Genomic DNA, 25435 nt, shown 5'->3' with positions numbered 1-25435 from the left:
GTGGGCGGGCCACATTGTGGGGGCCTGCCATCAAACCCACAAGGAATATGAGTTGTGCCACTAATATCATTTATAACAAGAGTAATGCTATATATAGTCTTGGAGTGTGCAAACGTCATACAATTGATTTAAAAAAAAGTAGAATCTACTATTAAAAAATTATTATTTTTTCATGTAAGTCTCATATTTATTCATTTTTTTCAAAGTGATTATACGACATTTGTATACTCACGACTGCAACTATTATTTCTCTTATAACAATCCAAGCAAGGCCCAAGCCACTTTTGGGGTTATATACCCAAGGACAAGGGCCTCTCATTTTTCTATCTTTGTTATTGGCCAATCTGGCCTTGCGTTTTTATGCGAGCCTTCAATCCAACTCAAAATGTTTTCCAATTAAGTCGGCCTCTTTATGTGTTGCTGCCTAATTCTCCTGGACTTGTTGGTATTCCATTTCTATTCATGGTAATTGATAAGCCTAATCAAGTATCAATGACCATCTAGAATCCAAAGTCTCTTACCACAGGTGCTAACATGACTGATTCAGCCGAGCAAAGTGGTTTTTTCGGCAGCCAAGCTTAGTTGGTGCAGGAATTTCCAATTATACCTAGCAAATAGCAAGAGTACGTACTCATGACTGCATGTCCTTTTGTTCACAAAGCAGTAACAATTATGAAATCCAAAACGGAACGGACTTATGGCATACAAAATCGTCAACATCAACCAACCAAATAGCCACTCTAATCTAATTTTCTGCGCGAAGATTTGTTACAGCAATTCAAAGTGTTACTGCAAATCCAAAAAATTTCAAATAAAAAATAAACTATATAAAATCAAAGACAAAAGGCAATCCCTCTATCTGTACAATGATAAGTATAATCTATAACTCACCAATAGTCCAACAGAGCAAACTTTACATGCAAACCAATCTTACCACCCCGAGTCACTAGCCTCGCTCCTACTACCAACCAGTGTCCTGGAGCATCATGGGGTCCCCGCAACACCTCAGCTGTCTCCACATATTTAAGCAGCTTTGTAGAACAAACCGGTATAGGTGGGCCATCCGGATATAGACCAGAGTTGAGTGCATTTGGACTCTTTTTCTGTGGACCAGTAGCAGTTCGCTGTGTGAATGTAAATGTTGTGCTCAGATTCGTGAGGAAATTCGTCTTGCGAGAGCCTTCTGGTGCACCAGACCATTCTGTCTTCCGGATGGAGCAATTAGGTAATTCGGTAAAGAGAAGGCATAAATGCAGTACCGTCTTGGGCCACTTCCCTTTGCTAACAAGCTGAGCACCTGTTACAATATAAACACTGCTTGAATCTCCCAGCTTCCACTTGGGATCATGCTTAACCACTGCTGTGCACACATTTGTGAATCTCTTCCATTTGACTGCTTCTAAGAACTGGTCACTATGCTCATGATCATCAGAACCTCGCCAAAGAGATAGCCTACTTGTATAAAGAGCCATAGTATTTGGAAGGCTTGAGAGATGCTGTACATGTAATGCTAACCGGTTGCTTTTCTTCCCTTCTAAGAACAGGCGTAGGCCAACTACTGGTTTTTGACCAGTGGATATCTGAATAGGTATAAAAATAGACAAATAAAAAACCAAAACTAACTGCAATTTCATATTGCATCTTACCATCAATAACCCCAATGTACATGACCTATGACCTATAGTATAATAGAAAGGCCATAAAACTAGTCTGGAATGTGAGAGAGAGAGAGAGCTCCACCAACTCAAGAGACAGATAAAGTGGTTGAAATAGTCCCATTTATTCTTTTCTTTTTTTATAGGTAATCAGATAAAGTCCCAGTTATTCTATGGAAAGGGGGCTGTAATTTTAAGTAGAATCATAGGAGAGAAGGAGCAAAGACAGCTTCACCCAAAATGTTCACTCATAAACTTACACCAAACTCTCCCTTCAATCTATTGTATTAAAAAAATTATATTTGCAAGACTGCTTATTGCATAACAATCACCACTAGTGTTGAAGCTTGCCACATCAACTAGCATAAAAAAAAATATTTTTATTTTGAATTTTTTTTATGACTGATATAGTCCCCATAATAAGCAGTGCATAAGTAGCAGAACTTCTTGTATTATGGCATGTTAAGGAAATTTTTTTGGGGTTAATCAGTAACATTGCAGCCCCATATTGTGGTTCTGCAGGGAACTGGTATCTAGAGGCAGGACAAGCCAATATAAGAATAGACTACGTGAACGTTGAGCAATTTCAACTTACCCCATAAAGGAAAAAATCAGGCTACCCACCGGGACAGTCAGTAATGGAAGTGTCACATGTGATAGCATCAGGTTTTTACTCAAGTGTGACACAGAAAAATCTGGACGAAATAGAGTATACAAAATGTACCTCTTTCTTCAAATCCTCTAGGAGTTAAATAGCTCCATTGGCGTCTAGACTCACAATAATTATTTATTAGATCCATAGCATGCATCATTGCAGTTTGGCCAACCAATTATGTCACATATGCATTGTAGACACCCCAATTAGGCTCCAATTTTTTGTAAATAACTAAGAGCTGTGCTACGGATCAGCCACTGTTCACGGCTGATCTGTAGCACACCTTACGTGTCCATTATTATTATTATTTAAAAAAAAAAATCCCGTTATCCCCTCCCCCACCAGATTCCCTCTCCCCCACTCGATTCCCTCTCTCGGCACTACCTCACCCAGCCCCGCTGTGCGCTATCTGCAGTGCCACCGCCCACCACCATCGGCTCCCCCTCACGCCGGCAACCTCCAACCACCTTCAAACCTCCACGGAAGCCCCACGCGTAGCGCCCCCACGCAAAACCTGAAATGGGTTCTCCTACAAGGTTTGCCACTGCTATCGCCGCCGTCGTCAGCCTCCAACCCCACCGTCAAGCACCACCGAGCCCTTTGACCTCCCCCTAGCCCTGTCAAGCACGGCAGCCCTCTCCCTCTCTTTCCCGAAATGGGTTTCACCCATACGGGTTCTACCCCTTACCGAGCCGTACGCCACCACCTCGAGCCTCCCTCAGCCACCACCAACTCCATCGCACCTCCCTCAGCCCTCCATGCTCAGCCATGCCTCTCATTTGGCCTACGGGGGGTACGGGTGGGGGAGAGGATGGCTATGCGGGTTGCGGGTGGGGGAGAGGATGGAGACGCCGGGTGGGGGTGGGGGAGAGGATACTGACACTGGGTGGGGGTGAGGATGCCGACGCGGGCGGGTGGTAGGGGTGGGGGGAGGATGGGCGAGGGGAGGGGACGGGGACAGGGGGCCTCGAGCGACATGGGGTAGAGAGTGGAAGAAAAATGAAAGGTGTGAAATGAGAGGGAAGTGGGTTTTGTTGTGGGGGTGTTTTTGGTCATTTTACTTAGGGACATGTAGGGTGTGATCCGGATGACCCAAAACAGGGGCTACTCCCAATATTATTTCAATAACTAATTTAAATTATTAATGTGAATTTGAAACACTATGGCCTGGTTTGGATAGCATTATCCTCTCAATTCATCTTATCTCACCTCATCCTATCTCAATATCCAAACACCACAAATACAAACATTTCTGAATTTCAAATTTTTAACTTTTTTATCTTTATCTAATCATTACCTAATCATTACAACTTTCCCAAACTTCCAAACAAAATACAAAAAACAATTCAACTTTTTCAAATCTCAAAACAAAAATTATATTAAAAAATTATATTCTAATAATATTTTAACTTTATAATATTTTTATTCAACTTTTTTTCTCATTTCCCAAAACCACATAAAAAATTTAACTCAAACCATTTTACTACTATTTACAGACCATCTCATCTCATCTCACAATCCATATCTCATTCCATTTTACACTGAATTTTCAGTTCATTTTCCAAAATACTTCAGTTGGTACACACAAAACAGACAATATAAATCTAAATATTAAATAAAATAATAAGAAATAAGTAGTCCATAAAACAAAGAGGCAACCATTGTTCTCCAACATTAGGCGGCCTTGAGGCTAATCAAAACCTTATTTGTCTCCACAGGTATTGAATCCTTATGCTAGTCTGATCCCCCGAGTTTTTCATTTCTTGCATGAAGCAGCCACGCACAAAATCTCATATTATGACACTTGATCTAGGCATTCTGGGACTATACCGTTGCAAACAACGTCCCAAATTGTCCTCAGAAGTATGTACATTGTGTTAGTCGTGTGTGTATTCATTTGGATTTGAAACTCCCTGAATAAATTAAACCATTGAGGTACGAATATGATATTGGTTACATAATCAGGAAACAAGCAAAGGTAGGTAACTCAAGGGACAAAGTGTTGATACACGAACTCTTCAAAAGTTGGAACTTCAAAGAGCATTACCAAAGGGGTGGGTTTGCATTATAATTTTGCTTTTTTTTTTTTTTTGAGTAATGAAGAATTGTATTCATGAAAGCAATGGGCATGGCCCATGTACACACGACATATACAAGAGAGGCACCTAAGTATGATTATAACAAGTTTTTTTCATTATAATAATTGATGGAAAAGAGATAGGCTCAATAAACTCATGCACATGAAGCATATCTTACCCAGGCACTATGCTTCACCTACCTAAATCTAAACAACAGGACATGGATAAGTTTATGAGTGCCAAGTACACCACATGCTACATATTATTGATGTATGAATGAATCCAATAGTTGGACATCAAACTACAGCTCGCATACCTAATCCAAGACCATGCAGAATAGTATTAAGTTTAATTCAGTTTACAGAAACCCTAGATTGTAATTTACAATAACATTGAATGAGGCTTGCAGTCTATTACTGGAACAAGAGAATCTAAACATAAAAGAGCAGTAATAATGAAAAAGTGACTTAAAAAGTTATTGATCATGCATAAACTCATCAGAATAGTCAACAATTTTAAGTCGTTACTTTTATTATATAGTAAGAGTTACACAATTTACAAGCCTAGTAACACATCACTTACTGTGGGGCCCACTATATTCATAAAAAGAGTCAAAGTACCAATACGTTTTTATGTAAGCTAAACCAGCAGGCTTCCACATCGGTGGTGTGTTTGGTGTGCTAATAAAGAAACTTGCAAATAGATTTATTCTATTAATAAAAATATTTTTGCATCCTGTATGACTCACAATTAATTTCAAACTTAAAACAAATAAAATATTCTTCTAAACGAAAATTTCTGCACGAGTTTTTTTTTTTTTTTTCCTTTATCCCAGCATTGTGCATCATATGGACCATTATTAAGAAAAATTGAAGACCTAATAACTGATCAACTATAAAATGGAAGAAAGGAGTCAACATGTGTGCCAATAGGTACAGACATATATATATATATATATATATATATATAGATGGTGAGAATACCTGGGTGGTACTGACATAAATCTTAGGACCCATGAAACTGAATTGAAGGTTAGGGCAAGATGACTTTCTCTGTAGATGCCGAAGTGGCAGCTCACAAAACATAGGTTCCCATTGCCTAGGAACTTGAAACTCCAAGAAGTGCTGTAAATCCTCAGGAGAGGGCTTGTCTGGAAAGAGAATAAGTGAATCAAAGTTTCCCTTTTAGGTTTTAGGACAAGCCAAAGCTCCACCATTACATGACATAAAGGAACTGAAAGCGATTTAATACAAAAACATCAAGGGAGTGGAAACACGCAATTTAGGAGGAAGCAAAGGTACCCAGATACTTAACAAGGTCATATTGAAATGAATTATAGCCATTTATGATGTTAAAGTGGATTATAGTTCAACCAAAGTCCAGTGGAGAAAGATAAACAAATTATCTCTTATACTGTAGCAATCTTGTGTATACTGTTTGAAATAATAACAATAACCTAATAAGGGGTGTGAGTTATGAGATAGTGACAGCTGTGCAATGGACGTAAGCCAATAACTAAGAACTTATTATCCCACTGGAATTAGAGCACTTACAGCGTAGATACAAGTTGATTGCATGACTAAGATAACCACTGCCTGGAATCCCAGTAAGAAGAGAAGTGATAGGAACAAACTTGAACATGATTGCTTCAGGTCTAGCAGGCACTGTCTGCAGCCAATTGGAGTGACCATGCAAGAAAATATCACCTCCCCTTTTCGAACAAATGATAGTGAGGCCCTGTTCCAAGTTGAAAAGATAAATATGCATATAAACAAAAAAGGCCATAATAATCCATAATTTACACTAGATATTTATTGAGTTCTTGGCTTACATCCTTGCTTGATGTTTCTGATATACTCGCCAACTGCATGGGGTTCGACTGTAATACTCGATTGAAGACCTCGGGAACCTAGAGTATTAAATCTCATTAATAATTTAATAGACATTTAGAAAAATTACAGATAAATTAAAAATATGAAGTGCAATACTTTCTGTTTGTCATCTATTGTTTTCCTCTGTAATAGTGAAGGGCTTCTTCGATCTGAAAATAGAAAATCTCCAAGATCTTCCAAATATCTTCTGAGATCGGCAGGAGGAATTGGTGAGGAAAGTTTCTGCTTAATACAAAGTAAATCTTGACCTCCAACAGCCATTCCTACTATTATGTGAGTCCCGTATCGCTGGATGAACCTGCCTAATAAAATTGATCAGCATCCATATACCACAGCAACTGAAGGTAATGCATGATCCATTCACATGCTACAAGGACTGATACCCATATATGGCAAACTATTCAATATCAAGAAACCAGTAGAAACCCAAAATAATGGTACTAATGAATATCCAGGTTAAAAATACAAGTCATAGAACCGCTTTCAGTAATCTGCAACAAAGATTAAATAAAAACAATTTCCACGTTGTACAGTCAGTCTTACGTGAGGAATAATTCCCGCCCCAACATGTAAAGAGACAAGAAGGAAGAAAATAAGCTTCAATCTGACGAGTATGAAGCAACCAACTTTACTCGAAATCCAATTAACACTAAAATTAGGCCAGGCACCTCTTTATTATGTTCTGTTTTCTCCTTCAACTCACTGAACATGATATTTCAATTTGAAGGTAAAAAAATGATGGAAAACCAAAACATGGCTTCTTTTTTAATGGAAAATAATACATCTTTCCTTTCAGTTCTTCACCAATTCTTTAAAATAGAACGAGTCACTTCATGCTAGAAGAAGTTAAAATTAATCAAAGAAAAATGAAAAGAACGCTAATAACTTCATTATTATGGTTTAGTTACATGCATGGAGCCTTCAGTGAAAAGTACTATCATAATTCTGAGTACAGCAGAAAAGTTATTTTCTTGCTCAAGTGGCCTCTGTAATGAAACTTTTTTATTGTCCAGATGTTTGAAACACAAAAAGACCATAATAGACATTGTTTTTATCAGTAAGAAAAATCATAATAAACATGTACTGGTAATAAGTGTCAGAATTTGCCGCATGTATGAACTATTAACTTTTTTTAAACACAAAATAAAAGCTTTCAAACCTTTACGTCGCAGATATTAAAGAATCACTAAAAAATGCAGATAGTAAAGAATCACTAAAAACTGGAGGGAAAAAGAATAATGATTTAAAAAATCAAAGGATTACAAGGTAGGCATCACAAGGCAGTCAGCCAAATAGATCAGTATTTTCATTCTTTAGGGATAAAAAAGATGCCTAAAGATATTTTCCAAATGCATTCAGCTCCAAGATAAAATCAAATATATTTTACTTCCTGGACTCTTCTATATCCCATAACTCCAAACCTCAGATTTATCAAGTTTTGCGAAGACTAGAATTCAACCTACTTCAAACTTGAGACAAGCTCAATAAAAAAATTTAGGACAGGGTGCGTGTGCACATATATATACTGCGATGGTGTTACTTAGTTCTTCCAGAGTTAGCAGAAGTTGATAAGATGCTTTAAATAGTTGTCTAAACGGTTAATGTTTCCAACACTAGAATGCACATCCTGGAGACTTGTGAAAGCTAAGTTTTCTCTCCGTACAACCAAAAACTCCGATGAGGCCTGGTGGGATTAAGTGGTGAGTTGTAGGGGTCGCGGAGGAAGGAAGGAAGCTCCTTGCTCATTACAGAAAGTAGCTGGAAGATAGTTAAGGAAGTGAGACTTGGGAGGGTTTCGGTACAATCGTTTGCAAAAGCATTAGAGGAGTGTTTGAAGGGAGGAGGGGCGCCGGGGGGATTTATATACCACATCAAGGGAGCCAGGAGCTTCATTGCACAGAGGTGCTCAAATGTCAATGGCCGTTTCATGGTGTTAGTAGAATACGGTGGAGGTGGAAGGCCAAATTTTATCTTTGTACCGGAAGACATGGAAGGGACGGTAGGGCTATGCAAATAATCCGCTAGCTCCGACTCCGTCCAACCACCGCTCCGATTCTGACTCCGACAGAGGGGGAGTATTCAGAATTCGGAGGCGAAGTCAGAGTTCCTTCGAGAATGTTGTCAGAGTCGGAGTTCAGAGGCTCCAACGCCTCCGAACTCCGACTACAAACTCTGATTTTTTTAGAAACCTAACTAAACGACATCGTTCCACTGAACGATGTCGTCTTCTTCACACGTTTTCTTCACACATCGTTTTCTTCTTCTCCCTCACTCTTCCGTTGTTCTCTCTCTATTCCCTCTGTTTCTCAGATCATTTTCTTCACGCCACACCATTTCCCGTCGTCCTGTCGTCGTCACAAGCCCAGGGCCACCATAGAATACTTCCCGTCAGCATTAATTGCTATATTACCACCTCCTCAGCTCCTCATTTGATTCACAATTAGTATTTATTTTTTATGATTTTCGAATTTTAGAGTTTTCAATTTTGGGGATTTTGTTACCATGGAATATTCAACAAGCATATATACTGTTATGGTTCTTGATTTTGGAGTGTGTAGAAATATGTGTATTGAGGAAATGATTGTAATCAAATTTTGCTCATGAAAGCATAAATAAGACGGTGAACGAAAAGTGTTTGTGGAAATGTCATTGAGAATTTATGAACATTCACTCGAGCTACGTGTCGAGCGTGTGTCGAGCACATGATATACTTCAGAAGTCGTTTGAGCTCCATGTCGAGCTAGAGTTGAGCGAATTCTTTGTCTGAGCTACCGCTCGAGCTCCACATCGAGTGTCTATCGAGCGAACTCTCTGTATGAGTTCCACTCGAGCACTATGTCAAGTGCCTATCAAGAGAACTCACTTTATGAGTTCTACTTGAGCCATGTTGAGCTCACTTCGACCCTTTTTCACTTTAACACACTTCAACACTTGTTACAACACAATTTAATAAACGTTTTCACAAGAATATGCCAACACACTCATTTTTACATTAACAAATACTTCTAGAAATATTTATACGGGCTATAATATATGTTTAGGACTTGTTTAATGTGTCTATTTTTTTCATGAAGTCTTCAAGTTTAAGCAAGAACTCGAAACTCTCGAGTTCACATAAAAATTTAAGTAGACCGTGATACACAGTATAACTTAATCTATTCATTTTTAATTTTGCCTCAAATTAACGTTACCAGAAAAACATATAAAAATTTGAGGAAACGTATTGACATCATGCTAATTAATTAATATAGTCTAATAGTGAGCTTTTTTTATTTAAATAAATACCATGAGACTATGAGAGGAACACCACCACCTTTTGCAATTCTATCTACCCCATTGATGAGTCTCTTGACATCTTCATCAGTTTTAATTCTTTTATACTGTTATAAGATTAGTATTTGGATGAAGAACATGAGTTCAATATTCATGTTAATTAAATTAAGTAAATAAGATTATACTTTTATACTTTTCATTCATAAATTATCTTCCTTTTTATTATAAAATTGACTACATGTAGTGCATCATATACATTTACATAACATGATATAATTTTTTTTTTTTTATTTGTTTGCTTCTAATTTATTTTTTCAGTACAATTGAGATAGATATATGGATGTTACATCCAATGGGGGCGATCGTCCACAAAGGGATGCCATAGTTCCTACACCGACAAGTACTTCCACCCCTAGACCCACATATAGAACAGTTAGTTCCTATGTAAGTAGTCGAGTCCCAATAGATGTAGAAGATGAGAATATGTTTAATGAGGAGGAGAATATGCATATTGAGCACGATCGACCACCATGACCTACTAAAAAAAAGTCGTGGACATGGAAACATTTCACCAAAATTCCTGGTGATCGTGTGAACCCGCAGGCGAGATGCTACCACTGTGGACAATTTTATGGATGTCATTCAAAGAAGCAAAACACATTTGTATTAATAGCACATGTTAATGGTTGCCAACGATATAAAATACACAAGGAATTGGTGGTCGCTAATTAGACTAAGCTCAGTTACGAAACTTCTACGGCCACTGATGGTACCCAAATTAAGAAAATGTCAATCCCTCAATACAGTGAGAATATGTTGAGGGAATTACTTGCAAAAGTGATCATTTGTGATGAGATGTCTTTTACCACAATTGACAAAAAAGGCTTCCGTAAATTTGTCCACACTCTTGAACCACGATTTCCCATGCCATCACGGTATACGGTGATGCAAGATTATTTGAAGAGGCAAGCGAAGGAGAATGTCAGCTACATGTGTATCACAGCACACTTCATTGACAGTGAGTAGACGTTGCAGAAGCGGATTATTGGTTTCAAACAAACTGTTGATCACAAGGGTTCATCCATTAGAACGAAGATGGATGATTGTATAAAAGATTGAGGAATTAGAAAAGTGTTTTGTATCACAGTTCACAATGTCAGTGCCAATGACACTATAATTGATTGGTTCAGGCGGAATACTACATTAAAAGATGATATCATTCATGAGCACAAGTTTATCCATGTTAAATGTTGTGCTCACATCATCAATCTCACAGTTGCCGAGGGGTTAAAAAGGTTGATGATTCCAATACCGCAATCTTGTGAGATATGTGAGGGCTTCCCCCCAACGGCCTGGCAAGTTTAAGGCAATAGTCAAACAGCTTGAGATTGGATGTTCTAATATGTTGTGCTTGGACGTTCCGACTCGATAGAACTCTACACACATGATGTTGGATGTGGCGCAGAAGTATCAAAAAGCGTTCAAGTGGATGGAGGTCGAAGATAGGAGCCTGAGGTATACTTTGCTGAGTCAATAGGGGGGAGAAGAAGGCTTGGTGCACCGGACACAATTGATTTGGCCAATGTGAAGTATTTTGTTCAATTTTTGAAATTGTTTTATGACATAACTTTACGGATATCTGGATCAAAATATACAACTGCGAACTTGTACTTCGACGAGCTCTCAAGGTTTCATGACCACTTGCAATGAAGTTGTGCTGACAATGTGGGATTGTTATTTGGTATAGCTACGAGGATGAAATCCAAATATGATAAATATTGGAGGAATATTGAGAAGAAAAATATATTACAATTTGTGACTGCGATCCTTGACCCCCGATATAAGTTGATCATTATAGAATTTTGGATTGGGGACGTCCTCGAGGAAGAGAAGGTTGGAGAGTTTATTAAACAACTGAAAAGTGATATTGATGACTTGTATAGCCACTAAAGCAACAGTGGTCAGTCTTCTACCGTAGGTGGTAGCTCCTCACACCCAACCAGCTCGACATCTTTCGTAGATGACACACATGCATAAAGTTTATCTATTTTGGTGTGGCGGTATCATCAAATCCATATATCGAGGAATATTATGCAGTGTAGGTATGAGGTTGAGAGATATTTTATAGAAGATGACGAGACACCTAGTGATGCATTTCATTTATTAACTTGGTGAAAGGTTAATTCCACCAAGTTTCCAGTCATTTTCCAAATAGCCCAAGATGTGCTTGTCATTCCTATTACTGTGGTTGCCTCTGAGTCGGCGTTTAGCACCGGAGGTCGCGTATTGGATGCTTATCGGAGTTCATTGGCACCGTCAACCATAGAGGCCTCGTTTGCACTCAGAACTGGCTAATTGAAATGCTCATTAGACTAGATATCGTTGATCCTGAGAGCTATAAGCTTGAATCGGGGTAACTCTATATGCTTTTAAATGATTATTTAAATATTTTTAATGTTTTAATATTTAACTTCTAATTTTTATGATTTTGTAGAACTAATTGTGAACTCTAGTATAATTGCGGATGATTGAGATGGACACATTGTGCCCATTAGAAGGAGAACCCCCTTTATTGGTGAGAGATGAATTCTAATACTTATAACCCTATTTTACATTTGAATTAGATAACATTCTTGTGATTTACTACATCGCAAAATCACTTGTTTTTCTCCACTCCATGAACACAAGATGAAAAGTGTATGGTTATTAACTGGCCCATGACCACAACAATGGTGGTTTTCAGACTGAATGGCTGAATCGGATTGGACTCTTGGAGACTAAATGGCTGCTAGTGATGAATCATAAAAGATTGAAATTTTTATTTTTATTTTATAACCATGGGTGTCCGGGCTAGCTTGCGCGCACCTCAACTAATCCCATGGGACCCTGAAGTTAACTACCAGATAAACCTCCAGTGACCCTAAGGGGACTCGAACTGGTGACGACTGGGGAGCAATTCCAAGGCGGGACCAACTGAGCTACCCCTCAGCGTTTATGAAATATTGGAAATTATTGTCAAATTATAATTACTAACTTGTAGTTTTTGTTTCATTCTGATACATTATTACATTGTACAATGTAAACTGGTTGAGGACAATGTATCTAGGTGTTCTTTTGTATACTTCCTGTGTACGTGGGTCATGCCTATTTCATTCATATCAATAAAATTTATCTCTTATAAAAAATAAAAAATAAAAGTGGGATAAGGTATGCTCTCCAATTTCTTCTGGTGGGTTGGGAATTAGAAATATGAGAATCTTTAATAGGGCTTTACTTAGAAAATTATTGTGGAGATACACTATGGAACCAAAAACTCTATGGAAGTCGGTGATAGACCTTAAATATGGAGGTGGGTGGGTGTGTGTGTGTGTGTGTGTGTGTGTGGGGGAAGCACTAGAGAGGTGAGTGGGACTTATGGAGTGGGAGTTTGGAAGCATATTAGACGAGGGTGGAGGGTTTTTACTTGTCGCACTAGACTTATGTTTGGAGATGCTTCTAGAATTAAATTCTAGAGTGACCTATGGTGTGGGGATAACGCCCTTAAGGATTTATTCCCTTTAGTATTCAAGATTGCTTATGAAAAAGAAGCTTCAGTGGCTGATGTTATGGTGCTATTTGGGGATCAAGTCCAATGGAATGTGAACTTTAGTAGGGTTACCTAAGATTGAGAAATTGGTAGCTTTGAGGATTTTTTTTGTCTTTTATACTCCATGAGACTAAACATTCAAAGAGTTGACAAGTTGTGGTGGATACCAACAGGTAAAGGCATGTTCTCAGTTCGTTCTTTTTATGAGTCTCTCACACAATCACAAGACAGTCAATTCCCATGGAAGAAGATTTGGCGAAATAGGGCGCCTCCTAAAGCGGCATTTTTTGTTTGGTAAGCTTCCTTGAGTAAGATTTTGATGATGGAAAACTTACAGAAACAAGGGGGTGATCATAGTATACTAGTGCTGCATGTGTAAGAAAAGTGGTGAGACTGTGGATCATCTTCTACTGCATTGCGAGGTTGCTAGAGAGCTACAAGATTATGTGTTCCGCAGGTTAGAGCTAGGTAGGTTGGGTCATGCCTGCCACAGTGGTTGAGTTTTTGGCCAGCTGGAGGAGCCCCCCAAATCACAGTTGTGTGGAATATGGTGTCCATTTGCATCTTGTAGTGCATATGGAAGGAGCGAAATGACCGGATGTTTGAAGACAAAGAAGGCTCTATGGAGGAACTTCAATCACTTTTTGTTAGAACATTATTTTTATGAGCCATAGCTGTAGATTTTAATAGACTTGGCATTCATGACTTTCTTGTTTCTTTTTCTTCTTCTTCCTAGATAGGCGCTAACTCGTGTATACCTTGTTGTGTACTTGGGCAAAGCCTATTCTTATTAATACAATCGTTTACTAATAAAAAAAAGGTCATAAAAAGGAAATATACCCTAGTCCCATGGAGGTAGGATCGATCCACAAATGGTTAATCTAGATGAAGTTCTGAACTTCAGGATTCATTAAGCAATCTCTTTTTCTTTGTGTTGTAATTAAAGCACAATGCTTTCCATGAAATGTGCAATTTCATATGCCTAATGAGACATCTTTAATGTCAAGTGATAATTAGATATAGTTAAAGATGGGAAAACCACCTGGACAATGAAGCAGGATCCCAACGAGATGGAACAGCCTTCTTTACATCATCTTGGAGAACTAAGGGAGATGATGTTAGGTGAAGATAATACAACGAGATGAAGTAGCCATCGAAAGCAAGATATTTGGTGTCTGCAGCGTCATGAACCCAGTCCCCACTTAACTCAAAAATAGCATTAAGATAGCCTGATGGAATTTTTCCTTGTACTGAAGATTTTTGATTAAGCAATTCAGACATCTGCAAGGAAAGAATAATATGGAGTGAAAGATATAAAATGTGTGCCATAAATAAGGCTTAAAAATCAGAATATCTTCACAAGTTTATACAATTTAATACCTACTACGCATCCAACAACTGCAAATATATTTGAAGTTACCGAAAGAATATTAAAACCAAAAATCCCGAAAAAAGAACATAAGAAAGTTAAATTTTACAATTTTACAGCAAAATAAATGTGTAAAAAGAAAAAAAGGTCAATTTTCAAAGTAGCAGTTGTATATATTAAGGTATTACCACTGGCAATTTGCATAAAAGCAGACATAAACATAATGAATGATACATTGCCAATTGTCAAATAAGTAATCTGTATATTGAGATAAATGTCGTCTATCGTTGAAATACTTATGACATGTGTTTGAATGATAAACATAACATCAATAGGCATCAGGTTCAAGGTATGATGAAGACACATGGAAAATACATGTTATCCTGGACACAATACCCCAGATATCACATACTGACTGTGTCTTAAAATAAATGACACAAAGCAACAGACCTCTCAGCCTGCCAATTTGGATTCTACAGAATAAATTTAGAACCCTTTTCTAATTAAATGGATAAAAATGAATGACAGAGATAGTTTAGGATACTAACAGTCAGATCTTACCCGAGGGTGTAAATTACCAAAATTTGATAGTTTAGGATGCTGATTGCAAATCAAAAAAAGAATGTGATAGTTTGGGGTACAAAAATGTAATTTTGCTTAAAGGTTTTCCAAAGTTCCCCTCCAATGCCATACCAAACTAGAAGGGATATCCTTACATATCCCCTTCCGGAGTATGAGAGATGTAAGGATACTAGAAATGCAAAGTCATGACCACCCTACATGCTTGGGATAAGACTATCTTTCCGTTTCTAAGTCAAACCCAAACCGTTATTGTGCATCAATCCGCCTTACATTGACCAAACATTGCTTATGAATCCAAGCCATTCTCCTCTTAAAAAGACTACTACTAGTATGTGAAATCACTACTTATCCCGAAAACTTAAGCTGATAGGAAAATGTAGATTTAATTAATTGTATTGTATTCTTAACACTTTGATGCAGGATTGTCCGAGTCAGATGATGTTGAACTGTCAGATTGCACGTTGATGACGCTGAACTACCTAGGGATAGTAGATCAGCGCAAGCACGGCAGGAGACAGTGATTTTTCCATGATTTGGGGCAGTTTTGGGCACGTGTTGGTATTTTGGCCATAACTTTGGCTACGGGTATCGGAATCGTGCATATGACCCCAATTCGGAAAGCTCTTTTCGGCGTGCACGTCGTGGTCACCAAGCTAACTTAACTGCAATACCATGGTGATGACCCTGTTTGCAGTAGCGCATCAAGTCTTATTAAACGCTTTAATTTATTCTAACTTAAATTCACTTCGAGGGAGGAAGCTAATAAATTAGGTGCAGATAAACTCAATGACAGATTGGAGAATCAAGGATTTGTGGCATTGGGTATTTCTGGCACGTTATCTTTACAAGGAAAATTGCTTTTCTCAATCTCTTTTCGGTATGATAGTCTGTTTATCATCGTTAAAAATTTCTGTTTCACCAACAATACTTGGTCCTTCCAACTATATCTTCTGACTGAGAAATATTTCCAAACGCTGTCCTCACAAGTCGAGCCTCCAATACAAGACTCAAATGACAAAGCCAGCCGTCTGTTAGTCTATTCTACAGAAAAAATCAAATGAAGACATGATCGATGTAAGACTCCAACTAATGACCAAACTCCCCAGCCAATGGACATGACAATCCACCTCTATGACTTTTGCCAACCCCTTCCCACTTCGCGGTGTATAGTTATACTAGGGTTGAACGCTAAGTTGCTTCTGTTTGGCTCTTTTGACCCAGAATAGGACATAATTTCGTGAAAATTGAGTCCCATCCGCAAACAAGCTGCCCTCTAAAAAATAACAGTCTGTAATTCAAAACTGTTGCATTGCTTTCAACTAGAATTTGGTTCATAAAAACAAAAAATAAAAAACACTGCCACGTTACAATAATGTTGGTGAGTACGAGAAAGAAACAGAGCACTAGGATTTATCACAATCAAACCTCAAGCATCGGATAAACGGGAAAAAAAAAAAAAAACAAGAAAAAAAAAAGAGTAAGAAAAACCATAACCTGGTTGAATTGAAGTACATCGGACTTGAAGCGGAGTCGATCCCCTTTATCGCAGCGAATATCCTGTGGAACACCACGAATGGTGGGCCCACCAGGAATGACAATGTCCCTCTTGTTATCCTCATCCACCACTACCAACCTAGGGCTGGCCTTGGCGTACTTGAGCTTGAAATCACTGGCGAAATCGAAGCCTCTCCCGAGCGCCTCCAAAGCCCTCATCTCAACGCCCGTCTCTGCACTCTCTTCGACCATCGAAGAAGGAGAAGGAGAAGGAGAAGCAGAGGCAGAAGAAGACAGGATGTAAGAGTTCATATTCAAAGATGTCCCATGCATGCTTTCATGGACTAAAATAAACAAATACATTAAACGGTCGCCATTTCCGAAAGGCGACTGAGACTGGGTCAATGTGTTGGAGGAGAGAAAGGAAGAGAGAGGTACGGCGGTTGGAGAGGGTTTTAACTTTTAAATACTACTTTTTTGGGATAAAACTATAGAAGATGAGATGAGAGAGAGGAGGAAGCTTCGTGGAAGAAGAAAAGCGGACACCCTCGCTGGCGCAAGCCTAGAAGTAGAGGAAGCAACAAAAAGAGGAGTAGAGTAGAAGTAGGAGTAGGAGTAGAAGCAGATACTGAGGAAAAAAAAAAAAAATCATGATTATTAGTAATTACCATTGAAGTTGTTGAGAGAGAGAGAGAAATTGAGGCTGTGGGACCCCACGTGGTGTTGACTAATGTTACCTATCTGATTCGTAGCGTCAACTTCGACAACCTACTGGTTACCTAATCCCTCTTCCTGTATAAAAATGCTATTTTGATATCTACGATTGATCTTATTTTAACATCTCTTTCATTTTATTTTTTTATTTAATAATTAAGAAATTATTAATATTTTTTTATATTTTTTTTAAAATATTTTCAATTAAAAAAATAAAATAAAAAACTTAATTTAACCTAATGGTCAAATAAAACGGTATTACTCAAACAACATAGTAGTATTATTCATTCTATTACTGTAAATCGTCCGTCATTCTTTTTTATAAAAAAAATAAAAATTAGACTCATCTAAAAAATACATAAGAAATAATTTTATAATTTTAAATTTTTTACTTATTCAAAGAATAATTTTATTTAAATATCTTTAGATTATATATAATTCAGTGACAGGATTTGATTTAAAAAATATATTTTAAAATTTAAATTTTATAAATTAAATTATAGTAAATTAAAAAATTTTAAATAACACTACTCGATATCTATTCAATTTTATATTCAAATTCAAAAATAGATTAATTTAAATTATTATTATTAGCTGGTTAACAATTCATTGAATTTCTTAGTTGGACTGTGGTCTAAATTATAGCTCAAAATCGACTAAAATCTGTTGAGAAGCCATCTTTAATTGCCTCATCCTACCTTTTTCATTCAACAAAAGAAAAAATTAGTCATTTTATAAAACTACTTCTACAATTGTTTTTTTTTTTTTTTTTCCATTTACATGAGCACTCCCAATGACACTTGTAAACTATAATTTTTTTAAAATATAAAGAAAGATGGCTAAAAGTTTCTTCCATTAAATCATCTATTTTATTTATATTTTACATTCAGCTACAGTAAATCCTCTATATTTAAAGGTAATTGTTCATTTCTTTAAACAATTTTTTACTATTTCTCTCTCATTCCATCTTCTTTCTTTTCTATCTTATTTTCATTGTAACATTTTTATCACTTTTGCTCAACCCCACTCTCTTATCTCTCATCTACTAGCTAACACTTTGTCATAGTTCCTTCGACTTTTATGCATGCATAAGTACTTTTGATATTGTTAATAATAAAGACATGTATTTTTTTTTATCATTTTATTCTTTTTTTTAAGTAATTTAAAATATTATATTATACATAAAGAAATATTATAAATATCAAAATATATATGATATACAGATAAATATTTGAAATATATGATGTGTAGAGAATATAATATTTGAAATAAATAAAAAATAAATAAAAAGTATAATATTTAAATGATATAAAGATAAATAGATAAGTTAATTTATGATGTATTGTAAAAGTTAATATGTAAGATAGAAAAATTGAATTTTGATGATATATTTTAAAATATAAGATAAATAAACCATTGGAAGCGTTCTAAGAGAACAAATAAAGGATATGAATAGGATATTTTTTCGTAGGTATAATTTAAATCCATCATCCTCATCTTCTAGGTTGGAATTTGATAATCTTCATTTCATATATTTGCGGTTTGAATAATAAGTTAAGATGAGATGAGTAGAGATAAAAATTAAAAGATGAATAAAATATTATTAGAATCTTATTTTTTAATATTATTATTGTTTTGAGATTAGAAAAAATTAAATTTTTTATTAAATTTTGTGTAGAAACTTAAGAAAAAAATTTGTAATGATGAAATGATATGAGATTAAACACTTCTTATATCCAAACTGAGCCTAAGTTTGAAATATAATACATTCTCATTATTGTATTTTGTGATCGCATTGAAAAATAAAATTATTTATATCCTCTTAACCATCATTCATTTATCATTATTTAATGTGGCATCAAATAATTACGTATGAGGAAAAAATGATTGACATGTAATTAAAAAAAAATGTTATTTGTCATCTTTTTAGTAATTTGATATCATATAAAGAGGGATGAAAGGAGAAGACTTTAAAAAAAAAAATTGATAAACAGCACATCTTAATTACTTATATAAGTATAAATGACCAAAATCAATTCATCTTTTTTTTAAAAAAAAGAAAAGAAAAGAAAAAAGAGAAAAACTTAATAACTTAGAGCTTATTTGATAAGAGAGAATGAAATAAATAAAATTTTGATAAGAATTCCTCTAATATATCTAACATCTCTTTATAGAATAATTATTTTCATCAATTATTATTTATTATTCCACACTCCACACTTTATGAAAAAAAATTATCAGATGTAAAATATAAACATAAATATTAACTGATATATAGCAAAACTCTTGTTTATATTTTCTTCTACCCCTCACTTTATGTCATAAAACATACATTTTGAGCACCACTTTACTTCATCATTGATTCATTATATGTTTATTTTAAAAACATATATTATTACTCTTTATTATAAAAATAATAATATAATTTTGACCACACCATTGGATTTACTTACTCATGTATTAATAATATAATATATATTTGGTTTCATAATTCATCATATTCATCTTTCCTTCCAATACCTCCAAAATACTAAAAAACAACAAAAGTTATGTCATATGCATGAATCGATGTAAAACCTACTAAAACGTCGACACGTGTTCCTTTCTCTATCCATATATATGCAACAACTAGACACGTGTTCTACTACAACCAAAATTAATATTTTATAATATATATATATATATATATATTAAAAAATTACTCTAATTTTATTGATACTCTCAACGGAGGAATACGTTACATATATAAAGAGAAGTAAGGAATTACAAAAAAATCCCAAAAACAAGACCCTTAAAATATATATAAATCTAACAAAGATTAGTATATACAAATCAGACTAAAAGCTTAATGCCCAAAATAAGAGATTCATGTACTATACATATAAAAGAAACCATAATATATATATATATATATATGTGTGCGCGCGCGCGCATGTATATTATAACACCTTTTCCACCCATAATCAAAACACTAATCCACAATATCCTTGGGTTGAAAACATTATTAACAACTTGAGAAAAACTCTAGTCATAAAGTAGTTATACAAAATTAATTTTATAAATTGATATGATTTATCAGATTGTAAAGTTATTTTTATTATAAAATAGATTTAACGGATCACGTGAAATCACGTTATTTTATGTAATTCATTTGTGACTATAAAACTCCTCAACTTTACATCAGAATTAAGATAGGCTTGAAATCGTATGGCTTCGTTTTGGATATTAAACCCAATAGACATTGATGATAAATTGTATTCTAAATTGACTATTTTATAAACAAAAAAAAAAAAAAAATCTTATTTTTTATTTAAAATTTTATTATTTCCGTCACATTTATCGGTATAATCAACTTTAGTGGTCTTTAAAATATATAAAAACAAAATCTGAGACATATTCTTCTCGAAATAATTAAGTCAACTTTCCCCATCGTTACTCAACATCAACACGCATATGGTAGGGAAAGTCATGACTGCGAGGCTACGGCAGAATGAAATGTTTGAAAGTCCATGGGATTAAAATCAAGAGAAGTGTTACGGTTGTCAAGAGAATTTTGAATTGATTTTATGATATACGTCAGTCGTTATATATATATATATATATATATATATAATATTGTTAGAAAGCATAGCAAAAAAATACTTCAAGCACAGCTTATTAAGTTGCTCCACAAGTTTATTCAATTTAATAATTCTCAAGTATCTCCTCTTAGTGGTAAAGTGTACTAAGTAGTATAGACTAGAGTAACACTCAATACATCCATAGTCTAAATACTATTTTAAGAGAGAACAAAAAGAGAGCTTTTGTATTTCAGATAATCCAAAAAACTAATTGAGTGGGGCTATATATATATATAGCCTGTAGATGTAAAAGTTTGGTTAAGACTGGGTGACTAAGTTGATAAGTTTGTATAGAATTAGTTGACTATAATGACAGAATTTATCCTATGATTAAGTTGATAATTTTGGATAAATATAAATTATTTATTAACTTTAACTATAACAATCTTAACTTTATCTAAGAGGTATTAGAGGTTGTTTAGATAAGTCATAAGTGAAAAAATCGAGTCCCAAGGAATCTACACTTATCTAGTGAAAAGGCTGATCTGAAATCTGTTACTGCAGTGAAGAGTTATTGCAGGTGTCAGCATTCTGTTAAGAGACGTCTTCGCGACAGATTGGTTTTAAGAATCACACACCAAATTATTAGTAAGAAAATCGAGTTTCAATAAGTCTGAAATTATCCAGTCGAATGAAATATATATCTGATAAGAAGACTCAGCGCCAGGTGTCAGCAGAAATGTTTCCTAGCAGAGTTCTCATGTTAGCGGATTCCTACTACACCTGAAAGTCCTAACAGACTGATCCCGTCAGCAGAATCCTACTAAAGATCAAACTCCTATCAAATTTGTTCCGTCAGCAGAATCCTACTGCAATTGTAATTGATTTTCAGATTGTTTATTTAAGGGATCCTATTGGTTAGGATCTGTAGAGATTCAGATCTAGATATTTTTTAGAACATTTTCTAGTGCATATTTTGGTGAGAAAATTCCTTAGAGAATTTTTCATATTGTTTCTCTCAAAGAGTGTGATCGTGCTCCATGTTGAAAAATTGATTGGTCGAGTTTCGACCATTGGAGTTCCAGTAGAAAAGCCAATATTTGAATATCGTCAGAGGTTCTGGCTGCTACTGTAGTAGAAGACAAATTGGTCATTTGTCTGGTCAAGTAAAAGTTTCAATTGACAAAAGTTTTGTAATTGAGTTTTACTTGTCAATTGATTTCTAAATAATAAAATTGAATTTTCTGGGTTTGGCTACCCCATAAGATTTTACCTTGAAAGAGTTCTTTAAAGGGTTTTCCTTTGATACCAATTTTGGTGTTATGCAATTTATTTACTTTACGTTATTGTTTAATTATTAAATAATTACATAATTAACGACTAATTAATTTGTTAAGTGAATTGGTAAATATTTCCGCTATGTTACAGGGGTACTTGGGTAATTTCAATTGGCATCAGAGCGTAGTTCACTCATTCGAGTGTGATCCGTGCTCCTATAGATCATGTCGTTGTCATTTTATGTTCTGCCACACTTTGATGGGGAAAACTATGCATATTGGAAAGTTCGTACGAGGGTTTTTCTCAAGTCTTTGGATGAACGTGTGTGGTGTACAGTTGAGCGAGGGTGGACTAAACCTGAGACAACTATTAATGCCTGGACAAGAGATGAGATCACCAATTGCAATTGAAATATAAAGGAATTAACGATATTTTCATGGCTGTATCTCCTGATGAATTTAAAAGAATCTCAATGTGTGAGATTGCCAAAAAAGTTTGGGATATTTTGGAGGTTATACATGAAGGCACAAGAATTGTAAAAAATTCGAAATCGCAAATGCTAACCTCTAAATTTAAGGAGATTAAAATGCTAGAAGATGAGAGTTTTAATAATTTTTATGCTAAACTTAACGATATTGTTAATTCCAGATTTAATCTTGGCGAGAAGATGAAAGATTCAAGGAGAAATATTTTAAGGTACTTGCTAGAAAGATTTCGCCCAAAGGTTACAACCATAGAAGAAAGTAAGGATTTGAATGCAATCAAGGTTGAAGAACTAGTAGATTCTCTACAAACATATGAGTCATCTATTCCTTAAACAAGAAAATGTTAGTCCATTGTTTTAAAAACAATAAAAGACGATCAAGATTATTTTTCTGATAAAGAAAGTTTGAACGATGAGGATATAGATCTCATTGCAAAGAAATTCATAAAATTCTTGTCTAACAAGAAAGCTAGTAGAAAGTAAAAACAACGTAAGGAATTTCCTGCAAAGAAAAAATATTCTTAAAAATGGAATAAAGAAAAATCTGAGCAAAAAGATAAAGTGAAGTGCTATGAATACTCAAGTTATGGTCATATAAGAATTGAATGTCCAAACTTTAAAAAAAACTAAGGAAAAGAATTGAATGTCACACTTAGTAACAGTTCAAAATCTGAAACTTCAAGTTCATCATCTGATAATGAGAATTCTTTTGTGATTTTTCTACTATTGTTAATGATTTTTCTGATATTGTACAAACAAAATCTGAAAGTGAATTTGATGATAGTGGCTCGGATATAGCTATTGTTGATACTGACTATGAGTTGAGTGTATATGAAGCTTATAATGATTATGCGAAGAAGTGGTCAAGCTGAAAAAACTCAACAATAAACTGTACAATAAACTCACAGTTGTGGAGAATAAAAAGAATAATTTTTCTGAGGCACTGGAAAATTCTAAAGTTGATATATCAAAATTGAAAACTCAAAAGGATGCACTAGATAAAGAATTGAAAAGTTCTCAAGAGTGCCAACAAAAAACTGCTACTCAGAAATTAAATGAGATGTTGAGTTGTCAAAAATCTAGTTGCAATTGCGTGGGTTTGGGGTACATGACTTCCCAAGGTGTGGAACTTAAAGTCTCATCATCCGCTACCACTTCATCAAAATGTATCATTTTTATTAAAGGAAGTCGAGATGAGAAAGTTCCAAATAAAGTCGTGTCTAAAACTCATGTTCCAAGAGCCTTACACGATAGATCAATGACAAAGAAACCCAACAAAGATAAATCTAAATGTAAGTTTATTCCTATTTATCATCATCGTCGTATTCTTGGCCATATAAAGTTATATTTCTTTAACTTGAATAAAGTGAAGAAAAATATAGGTGAAAGAAAGCTAAAAAAGAAGGAAAAAACTCTAGAAAATCAATTTGATGAGATGAGTCAACAAATCACCTTCATAACTCTAAACCTCGGTGAACTAATAGAATTTTGCCTTCACAATAAAGAAAAAATCATACAAAGTGGTGTTGATGAAAATAATAGGCCAAAAGTTAAAGCAAAATGGGTGGTCAAAGAAGATGTCGTGTCACATTAATTGATAGAACCACTTGCATGTTCTTGCATTTCATTTTATTAGTCTAGGACATGCATTTTATTTTTTGTTTTTAATTTATGTTTATGTTTTCAGTTTTTAAATTAGAAAAATAATAGAAAAAATTTTCTGGTTTGTTTCTAATTTTTTGAGAAGTACATGCTTGATATGTCAAAGTTTTGAGCACATGTGTTCTCACAAAATAAATTTTTGAACTTATGCATATCTCTACTTTGTGCAGTTCACTTTATGCATACTAACCCTTTGAGTTATTTTGACAAAGTTCATTTACAAAGTACTGTGAGAAACTTATATATATGCACCTTATAATTAAGTTCCATATTTATTATTGAGATGCTCGCCATAGAAAAAATCTATGCCTTGAATTAACTAGAACTAGTTGAACCTAGTACAATAATAAAGAGATATTCCATTGTCAAACACAAATAGTTGATCCATATATAAAAATTCGGTGTTATATCATTGTGGAAAAAGACAAACACTATACACAAATCTATCCCTTAAGTCCTTATAGAAAAAATTGTGATTCAAATCATTGTGGAAAAAGATGAGCAACAAAAATGGACATGAAAAGGGTTGTACAAACTAGTGTTTGGAGGAAATACTCATGTATCTAGGCCTAGCATAAAGTTTGACTTTTGAGGTAAGCGACAAACTCTTGAAAGCATCTATAAGAAGAAAATACTCATGAACAATATTATCAAAAATATATTGAAGAGAAAAATAAATAAAAAGTTACTGCTCTATATAAGTTTGCTCACTCACATGAACTTTGACATTGATGATATTATAAGGTGTGAACATTCATAGTGATCGTTGCAAATAAGAGAGTGTACTCTATTGAAATTATTTTGTGTGTGATACTATACTTGAACTAAGATGCATCTAGGCATGTTATTTGCCTCATAGTTTATACATAATTAAAAAGAAAAAAAAGGATTATTTTTATGTTTAGTATTTATTATTATTATTTTCCTTTTATGAAAAATGAATAAAGTAATAAAAATATAAAATATTATTAAAGGTTGGGTAGTGATATAAATTTGGGTGATATTAGCTTAACTAAAGTCACAGCAGGACATTGGTGCATATTCATGTTGAGTCCTAGAAAGACCCTCTAGCGCATGCCTCATATGACCTTTAGTCACTTAAGTGACTTAAAGTGATTTTGATCACTACAAACACTCCCAGTGCCCTAATAAT

The 25435-nt window shown here is 34.9% G+C and overlaps 1 protein-coding gene across 1 annotated transcript; it reads right to left on the bottom strand.

The window, feature by feature from the left end:
• Positions 1–719: 719 nt before the first annotated feature.
• LOC108987342 (MACPF domain-containing protein At4g24290-like) lies at positions 720–17187 on the bottom strand. The gene is made up of 7 exons (XM_018960247.2): positions 16585–17187; positions 14182–14420; positions 6377–6578; positions 6220–6297; positions 5942–6125; positions 5372–5538; positions 720–1580 (listed from the first exon to the last, which is right to left on the bottom strand). Exons 1-7 carry the CDS (start codon positions 16945–16947, stop codon positions 888–890), a joined length of 1926 nt encoding a protein of 641 aa, XP_018815792.1. The 5' UTR covers positions 16948–17187; the 3' UTR covers positions 720–887.
• Between the last annotated feature and the right edge of the window lie 8248 nt (positions 17188–25435).

This window comes from Juglans regia, chromosome 7, assembly GCF_001411555.2.
Source record: "Juglans regia cultivar Chandler chromosome 7, Walnut 2.0, whole genome shotgun sequence".
Taxonomy (NCBI): Eukaryota; Viridiplantae; Streptophyta; class Magnoliopsida; order Fagales; family Juglandaceae; genus Juglans; species Juglans regia.
The sequence above is the reverse complement of the archived record's forward strand: the minus strand, read 5'-3'. Positions and strand labels throughout refer to the sequence as shown.

Coding starts and splice junctions, on each gene's coding strand:
- LOC108987342 (XM_018960247.2), bottom strand. CDS start 16,947: ATGTATTTGTTTATTTTAGTCCATGAAAGCATGCATGGGACATCTTTG. Junction 6,126..6,219: donor CAGAAACATCAAGCAAGGAT/GTAAGCCAAGAA, acceptor AACTTGGAACAG/GGCCTCACTATCATTTGTTC. Junction 5,539..5,941: donor AATCAACTTGTATCTACGCT/GTAAGTGCTCTA, acceptor TTCTCTTTCCAG/ACAAGCCCTCTCCTGAGGAT.